At 54.5% G+C, this 24,822-nt stretch overlaps 2 protein-coding genes across 11 annotated transcripts in view; one reads left to right on the top strand and one right to left on the bottom strand.

Moving 5' to 3' along the window:
* Positions 1–1,156: 1,156 nt before the first annotated feature.
* On the top strand, positions 1,157–9,969 carry LOC130143912 (sodium-dependent serotonin transporter-like). The gene is made up of 13 exons (XM_056326865.1): positions 1,157–1,376; positions 3,111–3,245; positions 3,393–3,612; positions 3,892–4,030; positions 4,319–4,453; positions 5,133–5,236; positions 5,536–5,663; positions 5,971–6,083; positions 6,346–6,477; positions 6,613–6,712; positions 6,936–7,036; positions 8,164–8,331; positions 8,810–9,969. The coding sequence occupies exons 1-13, from the start codon at positions 1,163–1,165 to the stop codon at positions 8,888–8,890; spliced, it is 1,770 nt and encodes a 589-aa protein (XP_056182840.1). The 5' UTR covers positions 1,157–1,162; the 3' UTR covers positions 8,891–9,969.
* A 1,123-nt stretch (positions 9,970–11,092) lies between these two features.
* Positions 11,093–24,822, bottom strand: part of AIFM3 (apoptosis inducing factor mitochondria associated 3) — a 53,683-nt gene continuing 39,953 nt past the window's right edge. For 3 of the 10 annotated variants that reach the window (XM_056325241.1, XM_056325270.1, XM_056325210.1), the window contains 8 exons: positions 24,513–24,589; positions 23,671–23,788; positions 22,997–23,095; positions 22,492–22,567; positions 20,549–20,608; positions 17,075–17,179; positions 16,014–16,034; positions 11,093–15,374 (listed from right to left, as the gene is read on the bottom strand). In XM_056325241.1, the coding sequence (XP_056181216.1) occupies positions 15,335–15,374; positions 16,014–16,034; positions 17,075–17,179; positions 20,549–20,608; positions 22,492–22,567; positions 22,997–23,095; positions 23,671–23,788; positions 24,513–24,589 (596 nt within the window). In that variant the 3' untranslated portion in view covers positions 11,093–15,334. Of the gene's footprint in view, positions 15,375–16,013; positions 16,035–17,074; positions 17,180–20,548; positions 20,609–22,491; positions 22,568–22,996; positions 23,096–23,670; positions 23,789–23,894; positions 24,002–24,512; positions 24,590–24,822 lie in introns of those variants that run through there. The other 7 variants (XM_056325252.1, XM_056325217.1, XM_056325259.1 and 4 more) reach the window with 5 other exon arrangements.

Here is a 24,822-nt window from a genome sequence, read left to right as displayed (position 1 = left end):
CCAAAAAAAAAACAAAATAAGTGTTTTTAACTGGACATTTCTAACAGGTCTCCGTGCATGTGCCTGAAGGATTAACAGTGTCCAGTGGCAGACACCCAGCAGCTGCGTCACGTCGTCACAGCAACCTGCTAACCATGGCCCTAAGAACCGCAGTTCCTGGTTTGATCTCTTCTGTAGTTTCCTTTAATTACAGATGAGGGTGCCTGCAAAAGCCGGTGCTGGAGCACCCTGGAGCCCTGGCAGCACTCGGTGGCCCCAGACAAGGGCTCGCTCTGAACTGGTCCCTGTGTCATGGCCCAGGGCAAGATGCAGGGACCTGGCCTGGATGTGAGCCTGCCACAGGCACATTTCATTTGCAATGAAACTTGCTGTTAAATTGTCCAGCTGGAGAGATCAATGGTACACTGCCATTCCCTCCCTGATCATATCTGAGCTGCAAAAATTATTTCACTTTCAAGAGGCTTATTTGCAACCGCTCTCACCCCTGTGCTATGAAAGACCCAGCAAGTCCATGAGGACAGATAGGGTGATGCAAGATTACTTAAACTGGGTGGCTCTGTTGAGTTGTGCTGGCTTCTGGCAGAACACTGAGATGGCCCCAGCCCACGAGAGGCCAGTGGGCTCACGGCGAGCACCAGTCAAGTTCATGCCTGGCGTTTGCCTCCTGGCCAGTGGAGATTTCCAGGCACCGCTCACTCCACAGAGCATCCTTTGCAAGAATGAGCAGCCACCCCCTTTGGTGGGTCACCGTTCGCAGAGCAGTAATTGCAAAATACACCAAGGAAAAAGAAAGAACTCTTTGTCGGGAGGATGGAGTACCACCTCTGTGTGCAAATACGGTTCCATTTCACCCACTCCACCCCAGCCTCAACATGCAGCTGCCCGGGTGCAGACCCAGGGAGCAGAGGGGACAGAAAGCTGTGCAGTGAGGCTGGTCCCCACGCCTCAGCCCTGTGCTGAGAAAACTGCTCTCCCCCCTCCTGCCTTTGATCAGAGGATGGGTTTCTCCGCCGGCTGTTCTCAGTGCTGTGGGTTTCCAGTGGGAGGTGGGGAAGCATCAGCCTGACCCTCCCCTCCTTGGATCTGTCATCAGCAACAGAAAAATCCTTCACGGCCCCAAGTTACTCAGCTTGAATTCTGCAGGATTTTCCAGGGCAGCAGGATGGCAGAGCAGCCCTGCCCAGCACCTGCCACCAGCCCTCCCCAGCAGGGCATGGCCCCAGGTCCCCTGGCTGGCCCCACACCCCTGGGGCTCCGAACCCACCCCAGGGACAAGTGGAGCAAGAAAATGGATTTCCTCCTCTCGGTCATCGGATTTGCTGTCGATCTGGGCAACGTCTGGCGGTTCCCTTACATCTGCTACCAAAACGGAGGGGGTAAGGACACACTAGGGTTATTTAAGTCTTCTTTCGGAGAAAAGAAACCTGGTTTCCATCTTTCCAATGCTGAAAAAATTGTTTTTTCTTTTCTTTCTTTGTCTCTAGCTGCTCCTCTCCAGACAGGGCAGTTTAGAGACCAACCCAACTTCTCCTGACATTTGTCTCTTTTCTGTTTTGTGTCTTTCTTCTTTTGAAATCCTCCTCCACCTGCTCCTTCCCCGGCATCATTCACTCCTTCCCTGGTGTAGTTAGAAGTGCATTAGCAGCTCTGGGATCACAAAGACAAAACTAGCGTGGTCCAAACTGCATGAAAGGATTAAGAATCCGTAAATTTGGGGTGGGAGGTTCATACACTTCATGATCTTGTGACTTTGTGAAAACCCTTTCTGATTACTTAAAATAACCCTCACAAGCATCCCATCTGCCTGCCGCAGATCCCAGCCATGCAGCCAGCAGTGCCGGACCCTGCGGAGCAATCCTGGCTCCCCGGGACGTGCAGCTCAGTGCCACACAGGGCTCAGGGTGTTCAATCCTGTGAGTGATCAACAGAAAGTTAAGATACAAAAGCTGTATGAAGGAGAAAACCTTGAGTAAAAGACGCTTAAATACATTGCTTTAAATAGAGCAGAGCAGAAAAACCTCTTGCATGGAAATTAAAAATGAGGAATGAAAATTTCGTGCTGTTCGCAAAAGCACAGTGGATTTAATTGCCAAAGTTGGCATTTGGGTAACGTCCTCTACTGCTTGGGAAAATGAGGAAGAGATAATTAGTACCGTACTCAAGGCTAAACTGTGGATCCCAGGTGCCCACACTGAAGCACAGTTATTTGCGATTTACTCCTGTGGGACCAGGAGCAAACTTTAGCCACTCTTCACTGATGTGGTTCAGGCAGATGGTTTCCTCTCCAGCCCCATGCACACAGGAGGTGAGAAGTTCCCATCGCAGCTCTTGGAAAGCACAGCCATGAGCCACACAAGCAGGAGCGCTGATCCAGGCTGATGGTGGGCTCACTCATCAGCTGGAGCTGCTCCTAGAAGAGAAATCCTCAAGGCAGTCCTGTTAACAGGAACGTAGCACCTCTGGGCCAGCAGCCTTGTCAGGCAAATGGGGGGCTGTGGGAGGATGCTGGGGATGCCATCCCGCACGCCTGCCCCAGCACATGTAGGGCTCTCAGAGAGAGGAGCCATGGGGGTTAAACGAACTAATCCCAGCAAGGCTGTTCTGATGAGTGCAGAGAGCAACTCCAGTTCCAAAACCTCCATGGGGTACAAGCATAGTCCTGGTAAAGATGACATTGTTATGAATAATGCAGATTACAGTGTTAATTATTTGTGTCTTGGGGCTGCTGTGCATATTCAGCAGGATTTTCTCCAAAACCCTTCTAGATCTGAGAGGTGCTTCGTGCCCCATCTCCTGCACCCTGATGGTTTGTATTGATCTTTGTACCATCCCAGCCAAACGATCCCTTCCCACGAAGGCTGGGATGCCAGCAGGGACTGATGCAGCAGCCCAGGAAGCTGGGGCACCAAGTGGGGTCCTCATGTCTGTGAGCCCCTCTGAGGAGATAATTTGCGAAGCATCTTGCAAACACACAACCAAACCCAAACATGTTGCTCTGGGACACATCCCCGCAGCACTGGGAGGGACAGCTGTAGTGGACCTCCACCTGCAGCCTGCCTGTGCTGCATGGGACTGCAGTGCTCACAGCCGCTCTGCTCCTTGTCCCACAGGAGCCTTTCTCATCCCATACACACTGATGGCTGTTTTTGGAGGGGTGCCCCTCTTCTACATGGAGCTGGCCCTGGGGCAGTTCCACAGGATGGGTGCCATCCCCATCTGGAAGCGCATCTGCCCCATCTTTAAAGGTAAGGGCCACTGCTGCACACCTGGGGACCCGTGGTGTTGGTGAGCGGGGCCGTGCAGGCAGTGCAGGTCCCCACAGCCACGTCCCGGGGGGCAGCAAGAGGGCTGGACCAGCATGGTCTGCTGAGTCTGTCCCCCTCTTTCGCCAGGCATCGGCTTCGCCATTTGCATCATTGGCCTGTACGTCTCCTTCTACTACAACACCATCATCGCCTGGGCTCTCTACTACTTCTGTTCGTCCTTCTCGGGCACGCTGCCCTGGGCAAGCTGCGACAACCCCTGGAACACACCCAACTGCACCAACTACTTTGGGAGGAGCAACGTGACCTGGACCAACTTCTCCAGGTCCCCTGCTGAGGAGTTTTATATGTAAGTGCACATACGTGGATGATGTGTTTAAGCTGGTGCACATCGCCATGGAGGCACTTGGGTCTGCTGCATGGGGAGCAGGACCGGGGTGCCTGGGTGCAGGCTTTCACAGGGGGACGCTCTTGGGGAGCTGTCCCTGTTCTTGGTGTGCTGGGGAGAGGTAAGCATGGGACTGCCTGCTCAGAGCTGACCCAGCTCCCCGGCTGCCTGCAAGGTCAGAGCCAGCAGCACCACGCTGGCCTGAGACCCCTCCCCGGCCGTGGGGATCCCTGCCTGCAGGAGGAAAGTCCTGGAGATCCAGAAGTCTGGGGGTCTGTACGACGTGGGGGGGATCCACTGGCAGCTGCTCCTCTGCCTCTTCCTCATCTTCACGATTGTGTACTTCAGCCTCTGGAAAGGGGTGAAAACCTCTGGGAAGGTAAGAAAGAGGGCTCTGGCGCCAGCCCTGCCCGGGCACAGACATGCCGGAGCCCCCAGCATGGAGAGGCTCGCAGCCTGGCATGCCGCTTCCCCTCTATGGCAGGAGGGACCGAGCCTTGGTGGGGTCTTGCAGCTCACCTGGCTGCTTAAACACAGGATATTGCCTCCACCCCCCCTGAGCCACCCCAGGCAGCCACAAGTGAGCTGGCCATGCCCGACCAGTGGGTTTGAGCTCTTGGTGCAGCAGCTTTGCCGGTGCTGCGGGCTGACAGCTGCCTCTCTCCAGGTGGTGTGGGTGACAGCCACGCTGCCCTACATTGTCCTGCTCATGCTTCTGGTCCGGGGGGCCACCCTGCCCGGCGCCTGGAGGGGAGTTGTCTTCTACCTGCGCCCGGACTGGAGCAAGCTCCTGAGCACCGCGGTGAGTGTGCGGTGGGACACACCACCCTGGCACTGGCTGCCTCCCAGTGTGGGGGTGGCAGCACCCAGACCCCCTCCCCAGGACACACACACCCCCCTGCCCAGGTCTGGCCCTGTCAAAGTGCTGCAGGGCGATGGGGCCCTAGTTCCTACAGAAACAAGACATCCCAGACAGGCTCTTGGAAATGTAAATCTATAATTGAATCACCCATCTCATTGCTGCTGGGTTTTGTTTGTGCCATGTTCTCACCCTGGCCTGACAATAGGCTTTCTGTGGGTAATTACCAGGCAGCACTTGAGAATTCTCATTAAAGGTAATAAAGACCATGCTGCCAGCACTGAACCTGCCCAGGCAGGGGTGGGAATGGGGGTCTTGGGGCTCCCCTTGACTTTGTCCCCACACTGGGCATGGGCAAACACAGATGCTGTTGCTTAATTCTGGCTGCAGGATGTGAGGGTGGAAACAAGCTCCCTCCATCCTGCAGCAGGTCCCATGCTCCAGGGACCTCTCAAGGGGGGATGGGGCAGGCAAGAGAGGAGGTCTGGCAGCATGTGCCAGCACAGACCCCATCTCTGTGCCATGGGGTGGGCACACTGTGGGGCACCTCCCAGCCCCATCCTTGCCCCAGGGAACCCCTGCCCTGCCCATTCTCCAGCCTGCCTGTTGCTTCTCATGCCAGGTTTGGGTTGATGCTGCTGCACAGATTTTCTTCTCCTTGGGCCCTGGATTTGGTGTACTTCTTGCTCTGGCCAGTTACAACCATTTCCACAACAACTGCTACCGGTGAGCTCCCACAGCCATGGGTCCCTGTGGGCACAGGGGCTGTGCTGGGCATGGGGGCTGCAGCCTGCGGGCATGGGGGCTACACCAAGCATGGCTGCAGTGGAGCCACATCCCGATAGCTCCTGTGCCGCATAGCCATGTGCTGAGCATCTTTCCCCATTTTACTGGCGGTTTTGGTGTGCAGGGCCAGGAGAGGGAACTGGCAAGGGTGCGGGCAACCAGGGCAGCTGAACCAGGGTGAGAGCTGAGCTGGAGGGGGAATTCTGCTGCAGGACATGTCTCTGCTTTCGGCATTCCAGGGACGCACTCGTCACCAGTGCAGTGAACTGCCTCACCAGCTTCCTCTCAGGCTTTGTCATCTTCACTGTGCTGGGCTACATGGCTGAGATGAGGGATGTGGAAGTGGAGGATGTCGCGAGAGATAAAGGTTCGCCCCCCTCCAGTGCAACTGCCCAGTCCCAGCCTGTGGTGCCCAGCTGCCCTAGCCCCCCCTAGCCCATCATGACCGAGGGAGGCCGGGGTGATGGCCAGCCCTGAGGTCTGCTGGGGCATGGGGGCTTGTGTCCAGGAGCCATTCCCAGGGGCAGAGAGCAGCGAGGTGTCCAGCCCCTGTATCACAGCTGGGACCAGGCACAGCCACTCTGGCTTTGGGGCATCTTCCCCAAGAGCATTCCCCAGTGCCCAGAGCTGTGCCAGAGCAGGGAATGGCAAACCAAACCAGTGTACTCTCCTAGGACCAAGCCTCCTCTTTATCACCTACCCTGAAGCAATCGCCAACATGGTGGGATCCACCTTCTTCGCCATCATATTCTTCCTGATGATGATAACGCTGGGGCTGGACAGCACGGTAGGCACCTCAGTGGAGCCTGGGGCTGTGTCCCCAGCAGTTACTGGGGATGTCTGTGTCTGATGGCTAATAGTGGGGTGACAAGGGGAGCTATGGCCTCGGGAAGGAGGGCTGCCTGCCAAGCCCTCTGAGCATGGCTAGCGCAGGGAGGGAGGGAGGGGATGGGATGTCCCCACTCTGCTCACAGGCAGAGGGGGCTATGGGGGGAGCAGAACCATCCCCATGTCTCATTTTTCCACCCCACACTGTATTTCCTTTGCAGTTTGGGGGCTTGGAGGCCGTCATCACAGCTGTGATGGATGAGTACCCCCAGGTCCTGGCTGGGCGACGGGAGCTCTTTGTCCTCGGCCTCATCACAGTCTGTTTCCTGGGCTCCCTGAGCACCCTCACCTACGTGAGTACCGGGCACTACTCCGCTCCCATCCCCACCACACATCTGCTTATATCTCCAACAACTGCCGGTGCCAAAAACCTGCCTCGCATTCCTGCAAGGTCTGCAGCTTCCCTCTCCTCTCTTGTGCTGTTCCAGGGGGGAGCCTACGTGGTGAAGCTGCTGGAGGAGTTTGGTGCTGGCTGCTCAATCCTGGCAGTGGTGCTACTGGAAACAATAGCTGTCTCCTGGTTTTATGGTAAGAAACTGCCTGTTTCATAAAAATCATCCTGCAGGTACCTGCGTGGGTGTTTAACCTTATGCTCATGAGTATATGCCAGGGCATTCAGGGGCAGAAGCGTGTGACTCCTGGCAAGGCTGGGATGGGCCACAGAGGGTGTTGTGGCCATGTAGCCATAAATCTCCCTGTACCCACATCCTCCGCGGGTCTCTGGGGCCATGACAGCTCTCTCCGCTGACAGGGATACAGAGGTTCTCCCACGATGTGAAAGCCATGCTGGGCTTCATGCCAGGGATGTTCTGGAAGGTGTGCTGGGTCGCCATCAGCCCTGCCTTGTTAGCGGTGAGTATTACAGCCCAGATTAAAGACAGATGCCAGCCTCCCCCCGAGTGCCCTGCAGAGGAGCTGCTCTTCCCTCACTGGCTGCTGCTGCTGCCCAGCTCCCTGGGCAGCCACGGTGCTGGTTACTCCCCTCTTGCTCACATGAGGTGAACAAGCTGCTGGGAGGGTAGACCGGGGTCCTGGCCGAGGTTGTAGGACCTTGTGCCAGCCTGCCCTGCCGGCTCCCCGTACTGCTCCTCCAGCCACAGGCAATGACAAGCTGCCCACAGCCCCTGGGACAGAGGGTTTCACCACGAAAGGGATCTGGAAGTAGATTTTCTAGCCTCTTCTGCAGCTCCGGGGCAAAGCTGGGAGCCAGCAGCTGGGTGCTCACATGGATGCAAGTGCAGCCTTGTTTTATCCTCCTGGTCGGCAGTGTCCCACGCTTGCACTGGCATGGCCAGGCATAGGTACATCTCTTGACAGCACTGTGGCACTGTGCACCAGGCTGGATCCATCCCCTTTGAAATGCCAGCTCCCCCGGCACTTCAAAGGCTGCCGTTTGCAAGAGGCAGAGGGGTCTAATCTCGACGGATCTCCAGGAGAAGAGGCCTTGTGAGGATTAATTACAGCTCCAAGCGCTTTGCCCTGGTTATTAAGAGAGAAGTATTATCATCAAAGCAGACAGCAGATGATTTCATTTCAGCATGGGGACGTGCAGCCTTTGCAAGCCACTGTCTCAGTGGGTTTGTTAGACGAAGACCTTCTAGCCCACACCTAGTGAGAGGCAGCAGTCTGGGAAATGTCACTGCAATGTCCACACTGACCTTTCATGGTTGGGAAAGCAGCAGTGGCAGTGGGACGTGGATGTTGTTAACCTATGGGATGAGCTGGCATCAGTGCCGGGGCTGTGGAGATGTCACAGCTGATATGCTCTCCATGGGGAGCCAATGGGTCTGGTCTGCTGGCTATGCTTGGCCATAATGGAAGAGCTTTCCTGGCACCCATGTCATGTGCACGTGGGTTTTGTGGGCTGTATGGCCCTACTATTGCCCTGTGCCTGCTTGTGAGCAGCAGCAGGGCATGTCCTGCCACGGTCTGGCCCCATGAGCATCCTTCCCTAACAGGCTCCACTTCATTCGATACAGTTCATAGTTATCAGCTCCCTCCTGGACCAGCCACCTCTGACACTCTTTGACTATCAGTACCCTGAGTGGAGTATCTTGGTGGGGTACCTCATAGGAGCATCGTCCTTCATCTGCATCCCCTTCTACATGGTGTACAAGCTCGTCTGGACGCCAGGGTCCTTCAAGCAGGTTAGGAGCAGAGCCATGGGTGGGCAGGGACCCCTGCTTGGGTCAGCCTGAGACCAGGGCCAGTGAGCTGGGCAGATGGTTTATGTATCCTCAGCATCTTTGTTCACATTGCAATTAAATCACACCTGAAGAGCCACTTGGAAAAGGGCTCAGAGGCTCTTTGAGGCTCGATGACCTGATCATTTTAAGTTATATTTCTGAAGCTGTGACTTTGGCTGTGCCAGGAGGCAGCAGGGCTAAGTCAGCACAGTCCTGTAGGCGGGGGACCATCTCCAGTTGTCACCCCTCCTTGCAGCCCACTTTAGGGACACATCCTGCCTGCAGTGCTCTGCTGCAGACTCACAGAGTTCTGGCCCCACAGTGAGCGAGATTCCAGTGGGGATGGCTTTTGGCACGCTGGGCAGGCAGCCCTGCACATGGCACCAGTGCAGGAAGGAAACCCATTGTCTTTTTTTCTCTACCTGCTTACACTCTCCAGCGCCTTGCTGTCTGCATTTGGCCAGAGAAAATAACACGAGACCTGCAAGCAGAAGTGGTGTGCGCGTCACCTGTCCTGTAGCCCAGTGGGATGTCCAGGGGCACAGACTGCTTCAGCTTCCTGCCCGTGCCCTGACAAAGCACTGGGGCAGGCAGAAGAGAAGCTGCCATCACCTTCCTCACAGCCAACTGCCCCCCGCATCTCCCCTGGTGGCTGCACATGCTGGCGGCAGCTCCCCGGCTACCGGCTCCTGTTGTGTCAGAGCATCTCGTCGGAAGCGGCGCGGAGCCCGTTCTCTCTGCAGGCAGGAAAACCTGATCCCCAGCAGGGAGAATGGGACCCGCCGCTGAGTCCCGTGGGCTGGAAGGGGCCAGACTCCTCCGGTTTGGAGGTGAACCCTGACTCCTGGTGAAGACGGAGGAGTGCCGCTGCAGAGGGATTGCTGTCCGACTGTACAAGCTGTGAACACGCCTTGCTTAGAGACACTCGCATCCTTGCTGTGCAAACCTGCTTGGCACGAGTAGTGCATGCCTTTAGCCGTGCCGTGAGTGATGTGGAAAATAAAGCTGCTATCAATTGTTAGAAGATCGGACGAGGGAGAGGAGCCAGAGCTCACTGTGCCGTGTTGATGCAGTACTGTGGTGCGGCTGAGAGCACAGGGCTGGGCTGGGGGAGGAGGGGGGCTGCCACTGTCCTGACACACAAATACCTTGTTCCATTGCAAAGATCAAAAGTCTGGGAGAGAAACTGTGTGGCCCCTCGGGTACATACTGCTGCGGCAAGACAGGTCGGTCCCTCCTGCCACCCCATCCCGTCATCTTGAAGGTCATCTTGAAGAAGACCTACACATACATCATTTTAGAAACAAACAGGCTCAGGGTGAAGCAGCCCCGGCGCTGGTATAAACCACCCACTGTCCACCTGTCACAGTTTCCCAATAACATTGCGCTGCTTCCGATGCTCTCGCCATTTCTCCACAGTTGTTAGCCCGTCGAATGTGTTCCAGCAGCCGGGTCCAGCTCAGTGGAGGCGGAACAGCAGCTCCTGCCCCATGCCTCAGCCATGTGCTGGTTTTACTGTGGTGCCCCTCACCGTGCCCTCCTGGCAGCTCCTGCTTTCCTTTGGGGTGATGCAGAACCGACCAGGAGAGTGCAGCCAAGAGCTGGGGGTGTATGCAGGGATGGGGGGGGGACGGGACGGGACACGGAGGGGAGAGCATATAGGGGCTGGGAGGGATACACATGGGCTGGTGCGCACACAGGGCGTGCAGGGACACACGGCTGGTGGGGGACACATGGGGCTGGGAGGGCGCATGGGGCTGAAAGGGCACATGGGGTGAGGAGAGATGCACACAGTGCTGGGGGGACACATGGGACCTGGGGGGGCACATGGAGGTGCAGGGACACATGGGGCTGACAGGGGAAACACAGGGCTGGGGGGGCATATGGGGCTGAGGGGATGCACACAGGGCTAGGAGGCACACAGGGGTGCAGGGACACACAGGGCTGGGGGAGCACATGGGAATGGGGGGGACATATGGGTCTGGGGGGATGCACACAGGGCGGGGGGGGCACATGGACATGCAGGGACATACAAGGCTGGGGCTGGGGATGAGGTATAGATACCATTACATACACATTTATGACAGAGTAAGGGAAGGTGGCTGGCTCAGCAAAAGGCCTTCACCTTTATCTGTTGAAAGACTTTTGCCATAGAAGGGACAAGATGTCTGAGCTCCCCAGTTACCACGCTCTGATTTGGTGTTTAGCTCTACGTTAAACACACCTGCGCACAAAGGTTAGGCCAAGCTGACTCTCTAAAGCTGTTAGAAGTGACAAATTAAGGGACCTCTCATCCAGGGAGTCAGCCTTGGGAAGGATGGGGAACAAAGAATGGATGGGGAAAAGATCTCCGTTCTCTTCAGTGATGCAGAAAGAGCCTCTGGGTGAGGACGTTGTGGCCACAGGAGGAGACAAGCCGATAGAGTGCTGCGATCCGCAGAACGTTGGTTGGAAGTCGGACAAAGGTAATTGTTGTGGGGGGAAATCACAACCTCTGACTCAGATAGACCCCCGAGAGAGGGCAAGACCCTGCTTGGGGAGCGTGGGGAGCTAGTAAAAAACCTCAGCAGTGCTGTCTGAGGGTGTGTGCTCGTTTGCATTAAAGCAAGAAACTTGTAACCCATCCTGTGCCTGACTGAAAATGCATATGTAATGCACTGAGTGTGCAAGTGCTCTGCTGTCCATAGTGCGTACCCTCGAGTAACTGGGTGAGCACGCTCAGAGGAAACATTCCCCCGTGCCCCCAGCACTGCCATAAAGAATGCCGGCCTTCTGAAACTTCCAAGCAAGTCTTAGAGGGTTTTTCTCCGTGACCAACTTTACGGTGTTGTTTTCTGGCAACCCAGATGGGACACTGCTATTGAGTGTCAGTGGATCTGTGGGATTGCAGGAATTCCAGCCAGCACTGAGGGATTCTTGGGGAAGACCTCTGATCCCCAGACCAAAGGCTCCAAAGTAAAGCTCCCCTGGTCAGATGTAAGGCATCCTTTTGGCTCTAGGAAACCTGCCCGTAAGTCCAGGCAAAAGCCCCACCAGCCTGGGTTACGGAGGGCTCTCCTGGAAACAATCTGGTAAAATTTCCGCCTGACATACTCAAGTATAGATATAGATATAGATTTCTATCTGGTATAGTGCACTCTGAACTTCTGAACATGTTTATATACATGTAGATTGTTACAAAATCTTAGGCGCACTAAAAGAAAACAGGCACTAGTCAGTCTAAGTGGAGGGGCATTTCAGAGAAATCTCTTGTTGGGATGTGTTTTTGGGACACTGGAAACAAACAGGGACTGGTTCTGTGGGAAACGTAACTAAAAGCAACGTAGTTAAATACTGTAATCAGTGGTGGCCGTTTGTATAAACTGGATGATGAGGAAAAATGGCCAATGAATGGCACTTTGAATTATAATGCAGTGTTACAGCTGATGTTGATTTTAAGGGGGGAAAAGTAATGGGACAAAGTTTTATACACCGATATGTTTTTCACTTCAAAGAACCAGCCTGAATGGCAAAAAGAGTGTGGTATAAATTTACCTCCTGGTGATCCTTTTGTCTTGCCTTTGGAAAAGGGTAAGAACAGGTCTTTGAAAAGGTGCTGCTCTGCTTGTGATATAGGACAAAGATGCTTAAAATTATATGAACAAGAGAAAGAAGATGGTTTAGTTAAGCGAGCTAAGGGAGGACGATGGACGAGCAGAAAGGCTCATCAAGTCCTTCTGGTCTCTTTGGCCATGACTGGACAAGTCACCTGAAGATGCCACTGGTGAGAAGAGTCTCCACTGCTGATCAGGGAGGGTGTTTATCGGTAAACACCTGTAACACTGAACACCTCCCAGCCTCAGAAGTGACACTGGGAAGGCTTGCCTGGAGATGGCTGGCCACCACCATTCAGCTCAGACCAGCTCTAGCCGAGACAAGGGCAGCCAGCCCAAGGGACAGGGGGACAAGCGTGCCACTGCAGGAAAGGAAGATGTTGAAGCTATTTGTGTTGCCACCACATCCTTGGGGGCTATAAAAAAGAGCAAAGCGAGGAGTAAATGCCAGTACATGAAGAGGCAATGTTCATCCAAGCAACTTGTGAAGGAGCACTGATTTTTTTAAACAAAGGCTTACGGCATGAAGAAACTGAAAATAAACCTGTCACCTGGTGTGATGCCACAAGCTGTCCAGATGGGTTCTGAGGTGTGTGGGAAGGGGAGGTGTGCTGTGCTCAACACACAGCTCCCTGGGTCCTGCCAGCACACAAGGTGAGATGGGGGCAGGGCAATACGCAAAGCCCAGCATCCAAGGAGCAGGAGGCAGTGGAGAGCTCGGGGTCTGGGGTCATCAAGTCTGCGTGGGTAACCCAGGTAAGCAACCTAGAAGATACCTGGGCAATCTGGTGAATCTAAATGTGATGGGGCAATGCAGCCAGTGATCACTAACAAGGTGCATGTATGCCAGCTGGGCTTAGCTGATGGTGCCCACTCCCAATGAGAACAGGTGGTTTCTTAAGAGCTGGAAACTTTCTGTCCTGGCATGGGAGGTTGCAAGAAGTGCCCACATCCATGTGGAGGAGCAATGCCTGCAGGTCAGCATCAGGATGCCCAGCTCTGTTGGCAATCCTGCCCATGACCCGGCACATGTCCTAAGGAAAGCCACAGTGGTGCCTGGGGTTTCTCATGTCATGAGGTGACATTCCCAGCCCTGGCTGAAACAGCTTCTCTGTAAAAAGGGGGAATGCAACTTGTTCCCCACACTTCAGCTGTAAGCTAGGGCAGAAGATCCTTCCTCAGCCCCTGCACGGCCTTCAGCCCCAAGAATATGGGGGTGATGCTTGCTGTGCACAGCTCATGGCTGACACTGGGTGAGGTCCCAGCCGAGGCAAAGGACTCAAAGGGCATCTTCCTGAAAAATGAAGCACCCTGCTGGTGTGCCCAGGACTCCAGAAAGTGCCAAGACTTCAGGTCAGCAGAGAGACAAAGGCCTCGGAAAAGCTCAGCCAAGCTGTGCTAGGGGAGCAGGTGTGGCACAAGTGCTGCCAGTCTCACACAGCATAGAAGATGTGCTGGAGATCCCAGGGTGAAAACCACAGAGCTCCAGGGAATGCCACTATGTGATGCCCCAGCATCCCCAGCCTGGTGCCCGCAGAATCTGCCAAAGCAAAATCCAACCATCCCACCAGCAAGACACGGGATGCAAAGCCACATCTCCCTGGCCAGTGTGCACAGCAAGAGCCCTGCCTGGGCCACCAGGAGCTGAGCAGCCCCAGCCACCCCTGCCCACGGAGAAAGCCCTCACCCACACTGCACTGGGGACAGGGACATAAATGTTTGCCTTTTGGGACCTAAGATGAGACTTGCAAGTTCACATCCCTTTGTGGATCTGGCAGATAGATGTAATGGCTCAAGGAGAGGCCCCTCTTCATTGCTGCGTGCTGAAGCATGCACATCCCTGCCTACCATCCCCTCTGGTCATGCTGCCTGGGAAAAACCTTGCAGTGAAACCATAAGAGACCAACCAAAGATGTGACAGACAACTGGTGTCATTTCTACCCAGCAAAGATCAGAAAATGCGGAATACAGGTGAGCTGGACACAAGTAGGAAGCCTGCACAGAAGAGGTGCTTGCATCATCCGGCTGACCTGCAGAGATGACCCAACGCCTTGGAAGGAATCAGAGATGGCCCAGATCCAAGAATATTACTGCTTTAATTCATAGAGGGAGTGAATCAAATAAAAAATATAAATCCTCTTGCTTTGGACTCATGGTAATACATTGACTGCTGGGGAAGAAACCTCCCCTAGGACAGAGTGCTGGAGGCTCTCCAAGGGGGCTTCTTGCCTTCCAGCTCTGCTGGGCTGATAGACACAGGGCTGTGGACTGGCCCTGTCCACTTCTGAGGTGTATAAAGCTCTTCTTCCAGCAAGGGGCAAAAAACATGACACCTGGAGATGAGAAACGTAGCCTTGTCACTAGGTGACAGGAGGAATGAGTGTTGAAGGCTGGAGGACAGCCAGAAATACTCCTCTGGCTACTTTTCCTTGAGAAATGCGTCAGCAGCAGCACTAATGCCACAATAATCATTAAGGAAAAAGACATCACAAGGCTGACTGGACGGACCAAGCCCAGGGCTGCAGTCTGGCTGTTGCATCTCTCCAGGGAGCCTCTGCTCTGCACCCCAGGATTGAGAGCTGCCAGTACCCAAACCCAAACCAAGCCCCAGGGGATGGGGAGCAGCACTCCAGCCCCTTCTCTGCTCCGGGATGGGGAGACGCTCTGGGTGCTGGGATGGGGACCGATGAGCTCCAGAGCCCTCGGCTTGGGCAGAGACCCACCTCTACTGAGGGGGGCTGGATGGGGCAACCAGCCTGGAGAAAGGAGAATGCAAAACACAAATACAGGCTGTACAGAGACCATCCGGCATGACCCTGTCTCCCTGCCCCCCCCAGGTGCTCCCTGGGGTGGGTGGGCACAGGGAGAGATGTGGCAAGTGCTGCAGCCATGCGGAGAGGGAGCAGATGTCAGGCTCCACAGGGATGTGCATCAGAGGTCTGCCAGAAGCAAAAAGGATTTGGGAAGAGGCAACATGCTTGAAAGCATAGGGAGCAACAAAAGGCACTCATGCTGTTTACAGGGGCAAGGGACGTGCTTGGGGCAGACCCGCCTGGGGCCCCCCCAGCCCATCAGCAGCATCTGCAGCCACGTGGCACCTGCGGCCGCTGCCAGTGCCAAACCCCGCTCTCTATGGGGGCTGCTTTTCCAGCATCCTACAGGAATTGCAACAGCAGAGCCCCAGCCCAGCAGGCACTGGGGCAGAGGAGCTGTTGGCAGTCTGCCGGGAAGGTAAGTGTGCAGTGACAGGCACTGGGTTCATCCAAGTCTCAAAGGGAAATGGCTCAGCTGTGGTCCTGCTTGTCCGTGGAGCTGCCATCCTGTCTCCCCACGGCAAGTGCAGCATCAGGAGGGTGCAGCCACCAGCGGCGTTAGGAGCCTTTCCCAGTTAGCCAGGACATATCTCCAGTTCTAAAAAAGATTTTAAAACAGCAGTGCTGTAAGATGTTTCCCAGCACGCGCAAGCAAACGTTCTCGGTGTGCCTGGGCACTGCCCTTGGCGCTAGTCTGGTCATTGGTCCCCATCCCAGCACCTGTGCTGCTCTGCGCAGAGGCACAGCCAGCCCAGGCAGGACAGCAGTGTGCCTTCCTCTGCCCTCACTCACATGTCACTAAAATTGTCCAAAAACTCACATATGGATCCGCAATTCCATGTAAAACTGAGTTCAAACTATTTTTTTAACTTAAAACAAGCCCTTCTGGCATTCAGCTGAAAATTCAGGGAAAGCCACCAAACAGCAGGCGCCTTCCCATCTGAGTGATGTCCCAGCCCAAAGGCAGCTGCCTGCTCCCAGCAGATCTGTGCACCAGCACCCTGCAAAGGGGACACAGCAGCCATCCCGCCCACCCCCGGTGTGGCCCCTGTCACGCCCAGCCCCACCACCCAGCACTGTGGCATCGCACCCCTGCAGGGAGGGGCTGCAAAACAAGCACGCAGCCATAACCAGTGTCCTCACACTGGAATTAGGGACATGGTCCAAGCAGGGAGCTGGCTGTCCCTCCTGCCAGACCTTCACCCCCAGTGCACCCGGGACCCCAAATTGAACGTACTTGCCATGACGGACAAACAGCCTAAAAGGTACGAAAGCAGCAGGAGACAGAGAGAGAAAAGACATTCAAGTTTAGGCAGTCTGGCTTTCTCCAGGCTCACCAAACCCCACCATGGGGGCCAGCAGCTCCCCTCACAGCTGGGCTGCCCAGCAGATGCCACATCCCTCCCAGCGGAAAACCAGGCAGCCAGCAACCATTTCCTGATGTGCTGGAGATGATGGACACAGCCCTGCCCCAGTCACTGGTGGCTGGGTGGACACTCAGCATGCTCCCCATCCCAGGGATGCCCAGGGTGTCTGAGCTGGCTTGGGCTGCCTGGGTGCTAGGAGTGCTTTTCTCCCTGAGCTTTTGAAAAAGTCTGCTTTTATTCCAGATGTGGAAACACCCCAGGGACAGGAACCCACATTTCCCCCTCAGCTGTGACTCCCACTCTAAAGGCTCCTAACCAGCTGTTATCACTTCTCTGGCGTTTGCCTTCCAGCACAGCATGTTCTGTCCTCCCTCTCTGCATGCAGGGATACATGCTCTCCTGTTGAAAGTCTTAAACACAAAGCAAAGGGAGAGAAATGCACTTTGCCTATGAGCTACACTCCAGTGAACCAAGAAGAGGCTGAGACACTGAGGGCCGGTGTCCTGGCACTGCAAGCTCTCCGGGCTTTGCTCTTGCAGAGAGTTGTGCACAGGCTGCACACTCAGCCTCTCTCTGTGGGTCCTCTCAACTGACGGGGTGCCCAGGGGCACCCCAGCATCAGGCAGTGCTGCCTTGGTGATGTGCCAGCACCTGGTGGCAGTGAGCACCACTGTCCCATCAAGTCTGTGCAAGGATTTGGATCCTGGTGTTTAAGATAAACCTCCTGTGTGCGGCCAGACCTGGAGGTGGTTGGGAGGCAGCACTGTGAGGATGGAGTGAGTGAGGCAGGAAGGGAGATACGAGAAGGGTATGGAGTGGGGAGCAGCAAGAAAGAGTTGCCCAATGTCCATCAGGGTCCTCCCTTGGGGTGTTCAGCCCTGCCCTGTACCCCACTGCTGCGCTTGACAGTTCCTGCAATACGTCTACTTACTCCACATCACGCTTTCGGATGCTCCTGCCAGCAGCCAGAACCTCAGCCACCTTGGATACAATAGGGTCGTAGTTCATGCTGGCCACAGCCACCACCTCATCGCTCCTAGGGCCAGGCAGAGCAGAGTGGTTAGGACAAGCCCAGGTGGCCACAGCTCCATCACCCAAAAAGCAACATGCTGGAGAGAAGCAGGAAGCAAAGATAAACACCCACTCCAGGGTCAGGACCCGTTCCGAGGCACGAGCACCATGGGGACTGCGCTAGTGGTGTGGGACAAGGGACAGGAGAGGGCTCAGAGCTGGCACTGCAGGCTGGTCCCACTGTTGCTCTAACCAACGCTCACATGCTGGCATGGTGAACATCACTGGGGTGCCCAGGGCACAGAGACAGCATCTGTGGGATCTGTGGGAAAACATCAACAATGGTGGATCTGATGGTGGTTAAAAACCTAGACAACAGCAGGCATGCCCAATGGGTGCTGCCTTCCAGGCAGGCGATCCCTGCGCTGCTGCCCTGTACCGAGGAAGTGAAGAAGCGGGTGGTCAAGATTTCCCTGTGGGACACTCAGTTGTGCTGCTCCACATCTCATTCCTGATCCCCACCTCCAAGGGGGCGGAGAGTGCCCATCCCCAAGCTGCTTCACAGGCATGCTCCTCCCCAAAGCACTGGGACATCTGGGGTGTCCAATGCCAGAGTCCCATCAGCCCCAGTGATGAAACCCCTGTATCTATGGGATGTCCAGCAGTGCATCCCAGTCTGGCTGACCATCACCCACCAGGATGCTGGTGGCACAATGCAACCTCAAAGGCTGAATGGGAAACAAATGAAGCAGAAGGGAAGAGGATGCAAAAATGCTGGAGGAGCTTTGGCTAAAAGTCACAAGGCAAACAAGAAGGGGTCTTCTGCTTTGATGTTTGCAGAGACCAACATGAGTGTAAATCCTCGAAGACTGAACCCAGGAGATGACTCACAAATAGATAACAGAATAGACAATGCAAAGATCAGAGAAGGTGCATAAGATATTAAACACTGGTGATGTTGTTGAGTAAGTTGCAGAGTAGAGGCACTCAGCAAATCAAGATTTGCTCTTCAATCCACTGCCAAAGAGCTCTGCGACCAACACAGCAAAGAGCAGCTGGGCGGAGGGGAGAGGTGGGGAGGCAGGGGGAACATATGCCTCATTCCTGGGAGGAAGAGAGCAGAGGCCATGTTTCAGAAGACATTTCATCTCTGTGGAGCCATGCTGAGCTCTGTGGAACAGCTGAAGTAATCTCTCGTAGCTGCCTCAAAAAGCCACAGGGTAACTCCATCTCAGAAGACTAACTATTTCAAAAGGCTCCGATTCCTAAATAAGCTCACTACAAATAAGGGAGAGCAAGTCAGAAACAGCGGCGGTCTGGCTTCCTCATCCCATGGATGAGCACAGGCGTGCAGAGCAGACCAGGAGCCCAGAATCTTCTCTGGAACCACTAGAGCTTGTCCACAGCTTGGTTAGTCCATACCACCCAGACCCAGAGACGGGCCGACAGCAGCTCCAGCACCAGCTGCTGCTTCATGGGAGCAGTCACAGGAAGGGGGGAACTGCTGCACTGCCAGGAGCTGCAGAGCAAGACTTGGTTGCCATTGGAAATCCCATCTCAAGCATCCTTAGCTCACTGCAGAGATGTGTACCTACAGCAGAGGGGATTTCTGATAGCCTGCAGCTCTTCCATCCAGCAGGTGAGGTGAGCATAAGGAGTAACATACAGATGTTGACGGGCAATACATTCCCACTGGAAAGCAGGTGTCTGTGGCAGGCAGCGAGGGTAATTAACCACCCGAGAAGATTACAAAGCATGTATGTGTTCAGCTGAACTGCCTGCTGGGCTGTCACCTTTCAGAGCTGCTGCTGTGATTTAGAAAAGCTCTTCACTTTCTGAGCCTGCATCTTCTCTGCTGTCACACTTGACATCCTGCCTCATGTAAAGAAGGTCCTCCACCCTCCCCAGGACAGGATCCCATTCCCTAGGGGTGTAACTCCAATTATATGTGCAAGGACTCATGAGTTTTCTTTACAAAAGACAGCCAGCCTCCTCCCAAGATGCTTACAGCAGTACCTGAAGGCACTGCAGTGCAGATTTCCTCTTCTCCTGTTGTCCCAAGCTCAGAAACACAAACAGCCAATGATAACCCCATCCCAACATGAACCACAGTCTGGGGAGACCCTACAGGCATTTGTTTCCATCGCACAGGGCTTCAGCCTTGGCTACTTCACCATTGCTTGATGCTCAGCACACAACAGGGTCTGAGGCTTCACAAGTCCTGCGTGGCTCTGCACCAGCTTCACACCACACATCACAGTCTTGAAACTTCTGTGGTTTCCTCTGTGTTTGGTTTCCTGGGTACAGTCAGCTCCCAGCTGGGAAACACAAAGTGGTTGGAGAGACCTATCCATCAAAACCAGGGGGAGATGTGCTGTTCCAAGGGAATGAAAAACCAAGGGGTGTAAGGGAAAGGAAAGGGAGATGCAATCCCACCAGCTGCCCACCAACTCAGCCTCAAGCCCAGCCAGTGCCCGACACAACCAGCTGGGAAGGTGGATGCAGCCCAAACACTTCCATCAGCAAGACATAGGGTAGGTGGTCCTTCTGCAAAATAACTCATGGGGCACTGGTGAGCTGGAGCCTTATCCCATATCAGCAGTGCCTTTTAAACATTTCTTCTGACAGATGGGGAAGCCAGGAGGAACCCCTCTTATTTTTTCACAAGGTCTTCAGAGGAAACAGGAGTGCTCTTCCTGCACCTGGGATTTGGAGCCACCAAAAGTCTTGGTGTAAAGGCTGAGGGAAGATGGAGCACTGTGGACAAGCACTGTGTCTGCAGGGTCTTCCTTTCCTCTGGAGGGTGCAACGCAATGGAAGTAGGGCACCATGAAGAAGACAACCACAGCAACTTCCTGGATCTCCCAAGATCTCCAAGGTCCTAGGGGTGGGATGACTTTGGTCTATTTTGGCTGAGGTGCTGCAGTGAATGCAGTGTCCCATGAGGATATCTGCAGAGCACCATTCCATACACCTCCTGGCACAGGGCCTCACACTGACCCCTCCACAGCTCACACAGCTCTGAATGGGGATAAGTAAACAGCTTTCTTCAAACTCTGAGGAAAGAAGAGTGTTATTGTGAAAGTCAGTGCTGAGGACAGGCTCCAGGAGTGTGAACCACTAGCAATTCATGCAACAACCAAGACAGTGCGCACCAGAAGAGTCCAAACCATTGGGTGGGCACAGCAGAAGGAAGCAGGAGGGGATGGTCGATTTGGGACAGTGTCCTCAGTCCAAAAGCATTAGCACCAACTAGAAGAACTACCACCAAACAAGAAAAAGAACTGCTCCCGGTGGTGTCCCACCAAAGCCAAGATGGGGACTTGATTACAGTCAAGCAAAACATTGGGAGATGCACTGGCCAGCCCCTTGCCAGCCAGTGCTCCTCCAGTACCTCTGGCTCTCAGCGCGGGATGCCATCCTGGTACCCAGACACCATCTCCAGGAGCCTCTCCTGGATGGCAGAACAACACAGTGCTTAACAGCAGACCCCGGACGCCCACCCACTGGTGTGCTGCTGCCCACGGAGCCTGGCTTCCCTGCGCTGGGCAGTCTGCCTAGGCAGACACTGTGGCATGCTGAGCATCAGGCCACTGCACAGAACAGGGATTATGCACCTTGCTCACGGCTTTCCTTTTGAACAGACTCTACAGACACTCAATTAAAGCAATCTGACATTTCCTTTCTAATTAGGATTGGGACAAATAGCTAAATGCTCATGTATGGAAAGGAAGAATACAGGTTTCAAAGAAGATTAGATGCTGGAAAGAAATGCATGTCAGTGCAGCTCGTGGATGCTCAGCCCCATCTTGCTGCATGTGCTGGACGCCAGGGACTGCTAGCAAGGCCAGGGGACCTGAGACGGGGCAATGCAATGGCTGCAGAGCGGCTTCGCAGGGGATGCAGCAGCAGAAGTGCACACAACTCTGCAAACCACTGCAGCAAACCCACCACAACCAGGTTTTTATCTTCCACTGTCTGACACTCACTGAGCAAACTGTGTATTTTAAAATGCCGCTTTGGCAGTTAAGTGATTTGAATGCATTTCAGAACCCTGGGGCTGGGGGGGTGGGGTGGGGGTGGGTGGGGGGCGGGAGGGAGAGCCCTGTGGCTGCAGCTGTGGAAGGGGAATGTCCCCCTGCAGCAGCTCTGCCCAGCACAGGTGGTGCCTTGGCACAAACCCACCCTTGTAGGCAATTTTGGCCAAAGTGCCAGTGAGCTCAGAGGTGCATCCACATGCAAAGGGCCCCTGGGTCCTGGCAGATGCTGGAGCCTTAGCGCCTGCAGCAGGTTTTTATCTGGGGTACACAGGCACCAGGAGGAGGGTGAGCACTGGGGACCTGGCTGGCTTGCACCATGGGATGATAAAGCGAGCCCTGTGCCTCTGCAAGCCCGATGGATACATCTAATGCCAGGCTTCATCTGGGAGCAATGGGGGCAAGTGGCCACCCTCGGGGAGGGGGATGTGGAGGGGAGGCTGTGAGGGACATTGGGCAGGGGACAGAGGCACAGTGAGCCCTGGTAAGAAGATCTCTGCAGATCATCTCCCAGTCCCTGCCTGAACGCTGCTGCCAAGTAGTTCGATTGCTGAGCCAGGCAGACCTTCGCTTCCCTGGTTTCATTCTCCCCATCCTTAATATTAGAAAGCACTTCAAGAGATCCCCTCCATCTCCAGGTGTGAGGAGGCTCTGTGGCCATTGATTTCAAGATGGGATGGAACTAAGGCAACAAAAGAATAAACAGCCACAAATATTTCTGGGAGAAATTCACAGGGCATGGTCTTGCTGGTCTAAACAGCCAGCATGGCTCAAGAACAGCAGAGGCAACACACCCTGGGCTGTCAACACACCTCAGGAAAATATTCCCAGATAGTCTCCCAGCTCGGGGGAGAGCTTGGTTCAGGACAGGTATGATGAAAGCTCCTGAACTCTTGCTAACCTTCACCGCTTTTTTGAGCTTAATTTGTCAAACCAGAAGCAGAGACAGTGATGCTCCCAGTCCAGCCCTGGTCACAAATCATTAACACAGCAATGAGGTGGGGGAGGAAAGCTTTGATGGGAATTGCCAGCAACAAATTAATAGAAGCCATTATCTGCTCTCAGATAATACGTGAATAGACAAAGTGCTTACATCTGGCAGAGACATTAGGTCCAAACACCAGTTTAACTTGCTTTATGCTTAGCACATGGTTTCTCTAGGGCCTTTCATTAATGTCCTACAACCTCAGTGTCCAGAGAGGGACTGACTGACAGAAGCTCTGGCAAAAATATTTTCCAGCCTAGCGGAACAAGCTTGGACAAATGCTTGTGTAGGAACATGGAGAAGAGAAACACTTACTTGGTATAAAATGCAACAAACTTCAATTCATCTAAATCTCCCTGAATGACAACATCGTCGAATCCTTCCCCATGGCCTGGAACGCAGAGAAGAAGAAGTGGATTCAGCAACAATTCCCCTGGATCCAGCTCTAGCCCCTAAACCAGAGTGTTTCAGTCCAGAGCTACACGAAGAGCATCCTGCAGTCACCAAGAGACCAGCACCAGAAGATGAGGGTACCAAAGAGCACATCTCTTGTTCAGAGAAGTGCAAGTTCAGGGAGACTGTCTCTGTTCATGCTGGGCCATTCCTCATGACCAAAGCCATTCCCCTGGCCATGCACCCCACGCCCATGAGCAGGCAGGATTTGGAGGAGATACCAATACCCTCAGGAGCCAGGAAGGGAAGCAAACCAAGGCAGAGGCTGGTGTGGAGGGTCCGCAGCAAAGGGGGCTGACTGTGGCCTCTCTACCACAGGACACCTCCACTGGCACAAACTCTACAGCAGACGTGGGGAACCCCTTACCTGCATATCGGATGCTCTTCCCGAACATAGCGGTCCACAAATACGGGACTGTGCTGATCTCCATGCCGTGGGCCAGCATGTTGAGCGCAGCTATACGGCCTGGAAAAGAGAAGCAGCAGAATAAGCAAGGAAGCTCCACGCTGGGGCAAGCGTTGTGGCCTGCCCTCAGGTCACAGTGCAGCGACATCTCTAGTCCCAGAGCAGAGGGAAACCAGGACTTGTGCTTAGGCTAAAAAAACAAACAGAGCAACAAGCACCAGCAAGGAAACACACTGCATCATCTGAGGCTGGGCTTGGGGTCCTCCCCAAGTTAGGACCTGTGCCCAAGCTAACACTAGGATGTGAGCTCCTAAGTGTCCCAGGGCAAGGAGATAAGGCTCCTGCAGCAACTGCAGATGCCAGGGAGTACACAGTGTTGTATAGGAAAGCCTGTCCTTGGGCACCTCTGTGTTTGTAACGAGGTGTTGTTAGGCCATGCACATCAAGAAGGCTGACAAACGAAATCGTATTGAACAGGATAAAATATACGTGCTTCAAAATGTTTAATGCAACTACCCTGTAGTTGACAGTTATCTCATTCTCTCACCAGAAGGCTCAGAAATTTCTTGGCGATCTAGAAAAGGCTCTTTTCACCAATTTGCTGTTGCAAAATGAAGGGACTGAAAAGCACCTACCGTGCATATGGGCCATCTGCCAGTGCGGGACATTCACTTTCTTGTTATTCCTCAAGGCCAGCGGGAACGTGACAGCATCACCAGCCGCAAAGACTCCGGGGACATTGGTTTGCATCATCTGCAGGGGGAAGCAGAAGTGTGTGTCAGTGGGGTTTGCACCCTACACGAACAGAAACAGGGAACTGCTCTAGAACTGTCACGGTCCCCAGAAACCCATGGACAACCTCTGCTTGGCTGCAGGACTCCCAGGTGGGATTTGATTTAGGATTCTTCACTTTCAAAGCAGACCATGCAGGCAGGGACCTGTATCATCCCTCTGCCGGTGGGTTACCTGGTAAAAAGAGACATGGGCTGGTGTCCTGGAGCCCCTCCTTAGAAGACTGGGGTCTGTCAGTGTTTGCAAATAGAGCTTGGCTTATTGCACGTATGAGCAACAAGCACAGGGGTGGGTGGCGAGGAGCCCAGCCTCCCCAACACACACCACCCATCAGCACCAACACTGCTCCCATTGGAGTCACAGCCGGTGGCGAGGAAGGAAGAGATCCTTTGGGATCCTTGAAAAGATGGATCTTTCTGCATTTCTTTCCCCAAAAATATCCATGCCGTTCCAGGACAGCTCAGAGCTAGACCCAAGCCACGGCATCCAGGGCTGGGATTTACAAACCCCTCACTTGCAGGGGGGTCCCAGGCACTCTGGTGTGATGCTCCCAGCATCTCAGCATCCTGGCAGATGAAAAGCCTGTGCAACAGCAGTTTGGAGCCCCAGAGAAGCTCATCTCGGAGGACAGCAGACTCAGCTCCTCCTGCTCTCCCCCCTGGCAGGAGCTGCCCCCCAGGCCCACCTTGTTGACCACAATGAAGCCTTTGGAGTCAATGTTGATGCCACTCTGCTTGAGAAAGCCTGTTGCTGGGACTGCACCTGCAGGAGAAAGCAAGGGCTGCAGCTGTGGTAGCTGGGTGTCCCCACAGCCCCAGGGGACTGACCCTGAGGCCAGCAGATCTCCCCCTGCCCAGGCCACCTGTCTGTCCCAGGGAAAGGCAGTGGGTTGCTCCCGGAGCAAGGAGCACCCTAAAGAGTCCCCACTACTCCCACTACATCACCCTCTACACCCCTTGGGTCCTACCGCTCTCCGAGCCATCAGTGCACCGCTG

Source organism: Falco biarmicus, chromosome 1, assembly GCF_023638135.1.
Source record: "Falco biarmicus isolate bFalBia1 chromosome 1, bFalBia1.pri, whole genome shotgun sequence".
In the NCBI taxonomy this organism is placed as follows: Eukaryota; Metazoa; Chordata; class Aves; order Falconiformes; family Falconidae; genus Falco; species Falco biarmicus.
This window is presented reverse-complemented; position numbering and strand designations above follow the sequence as displayed.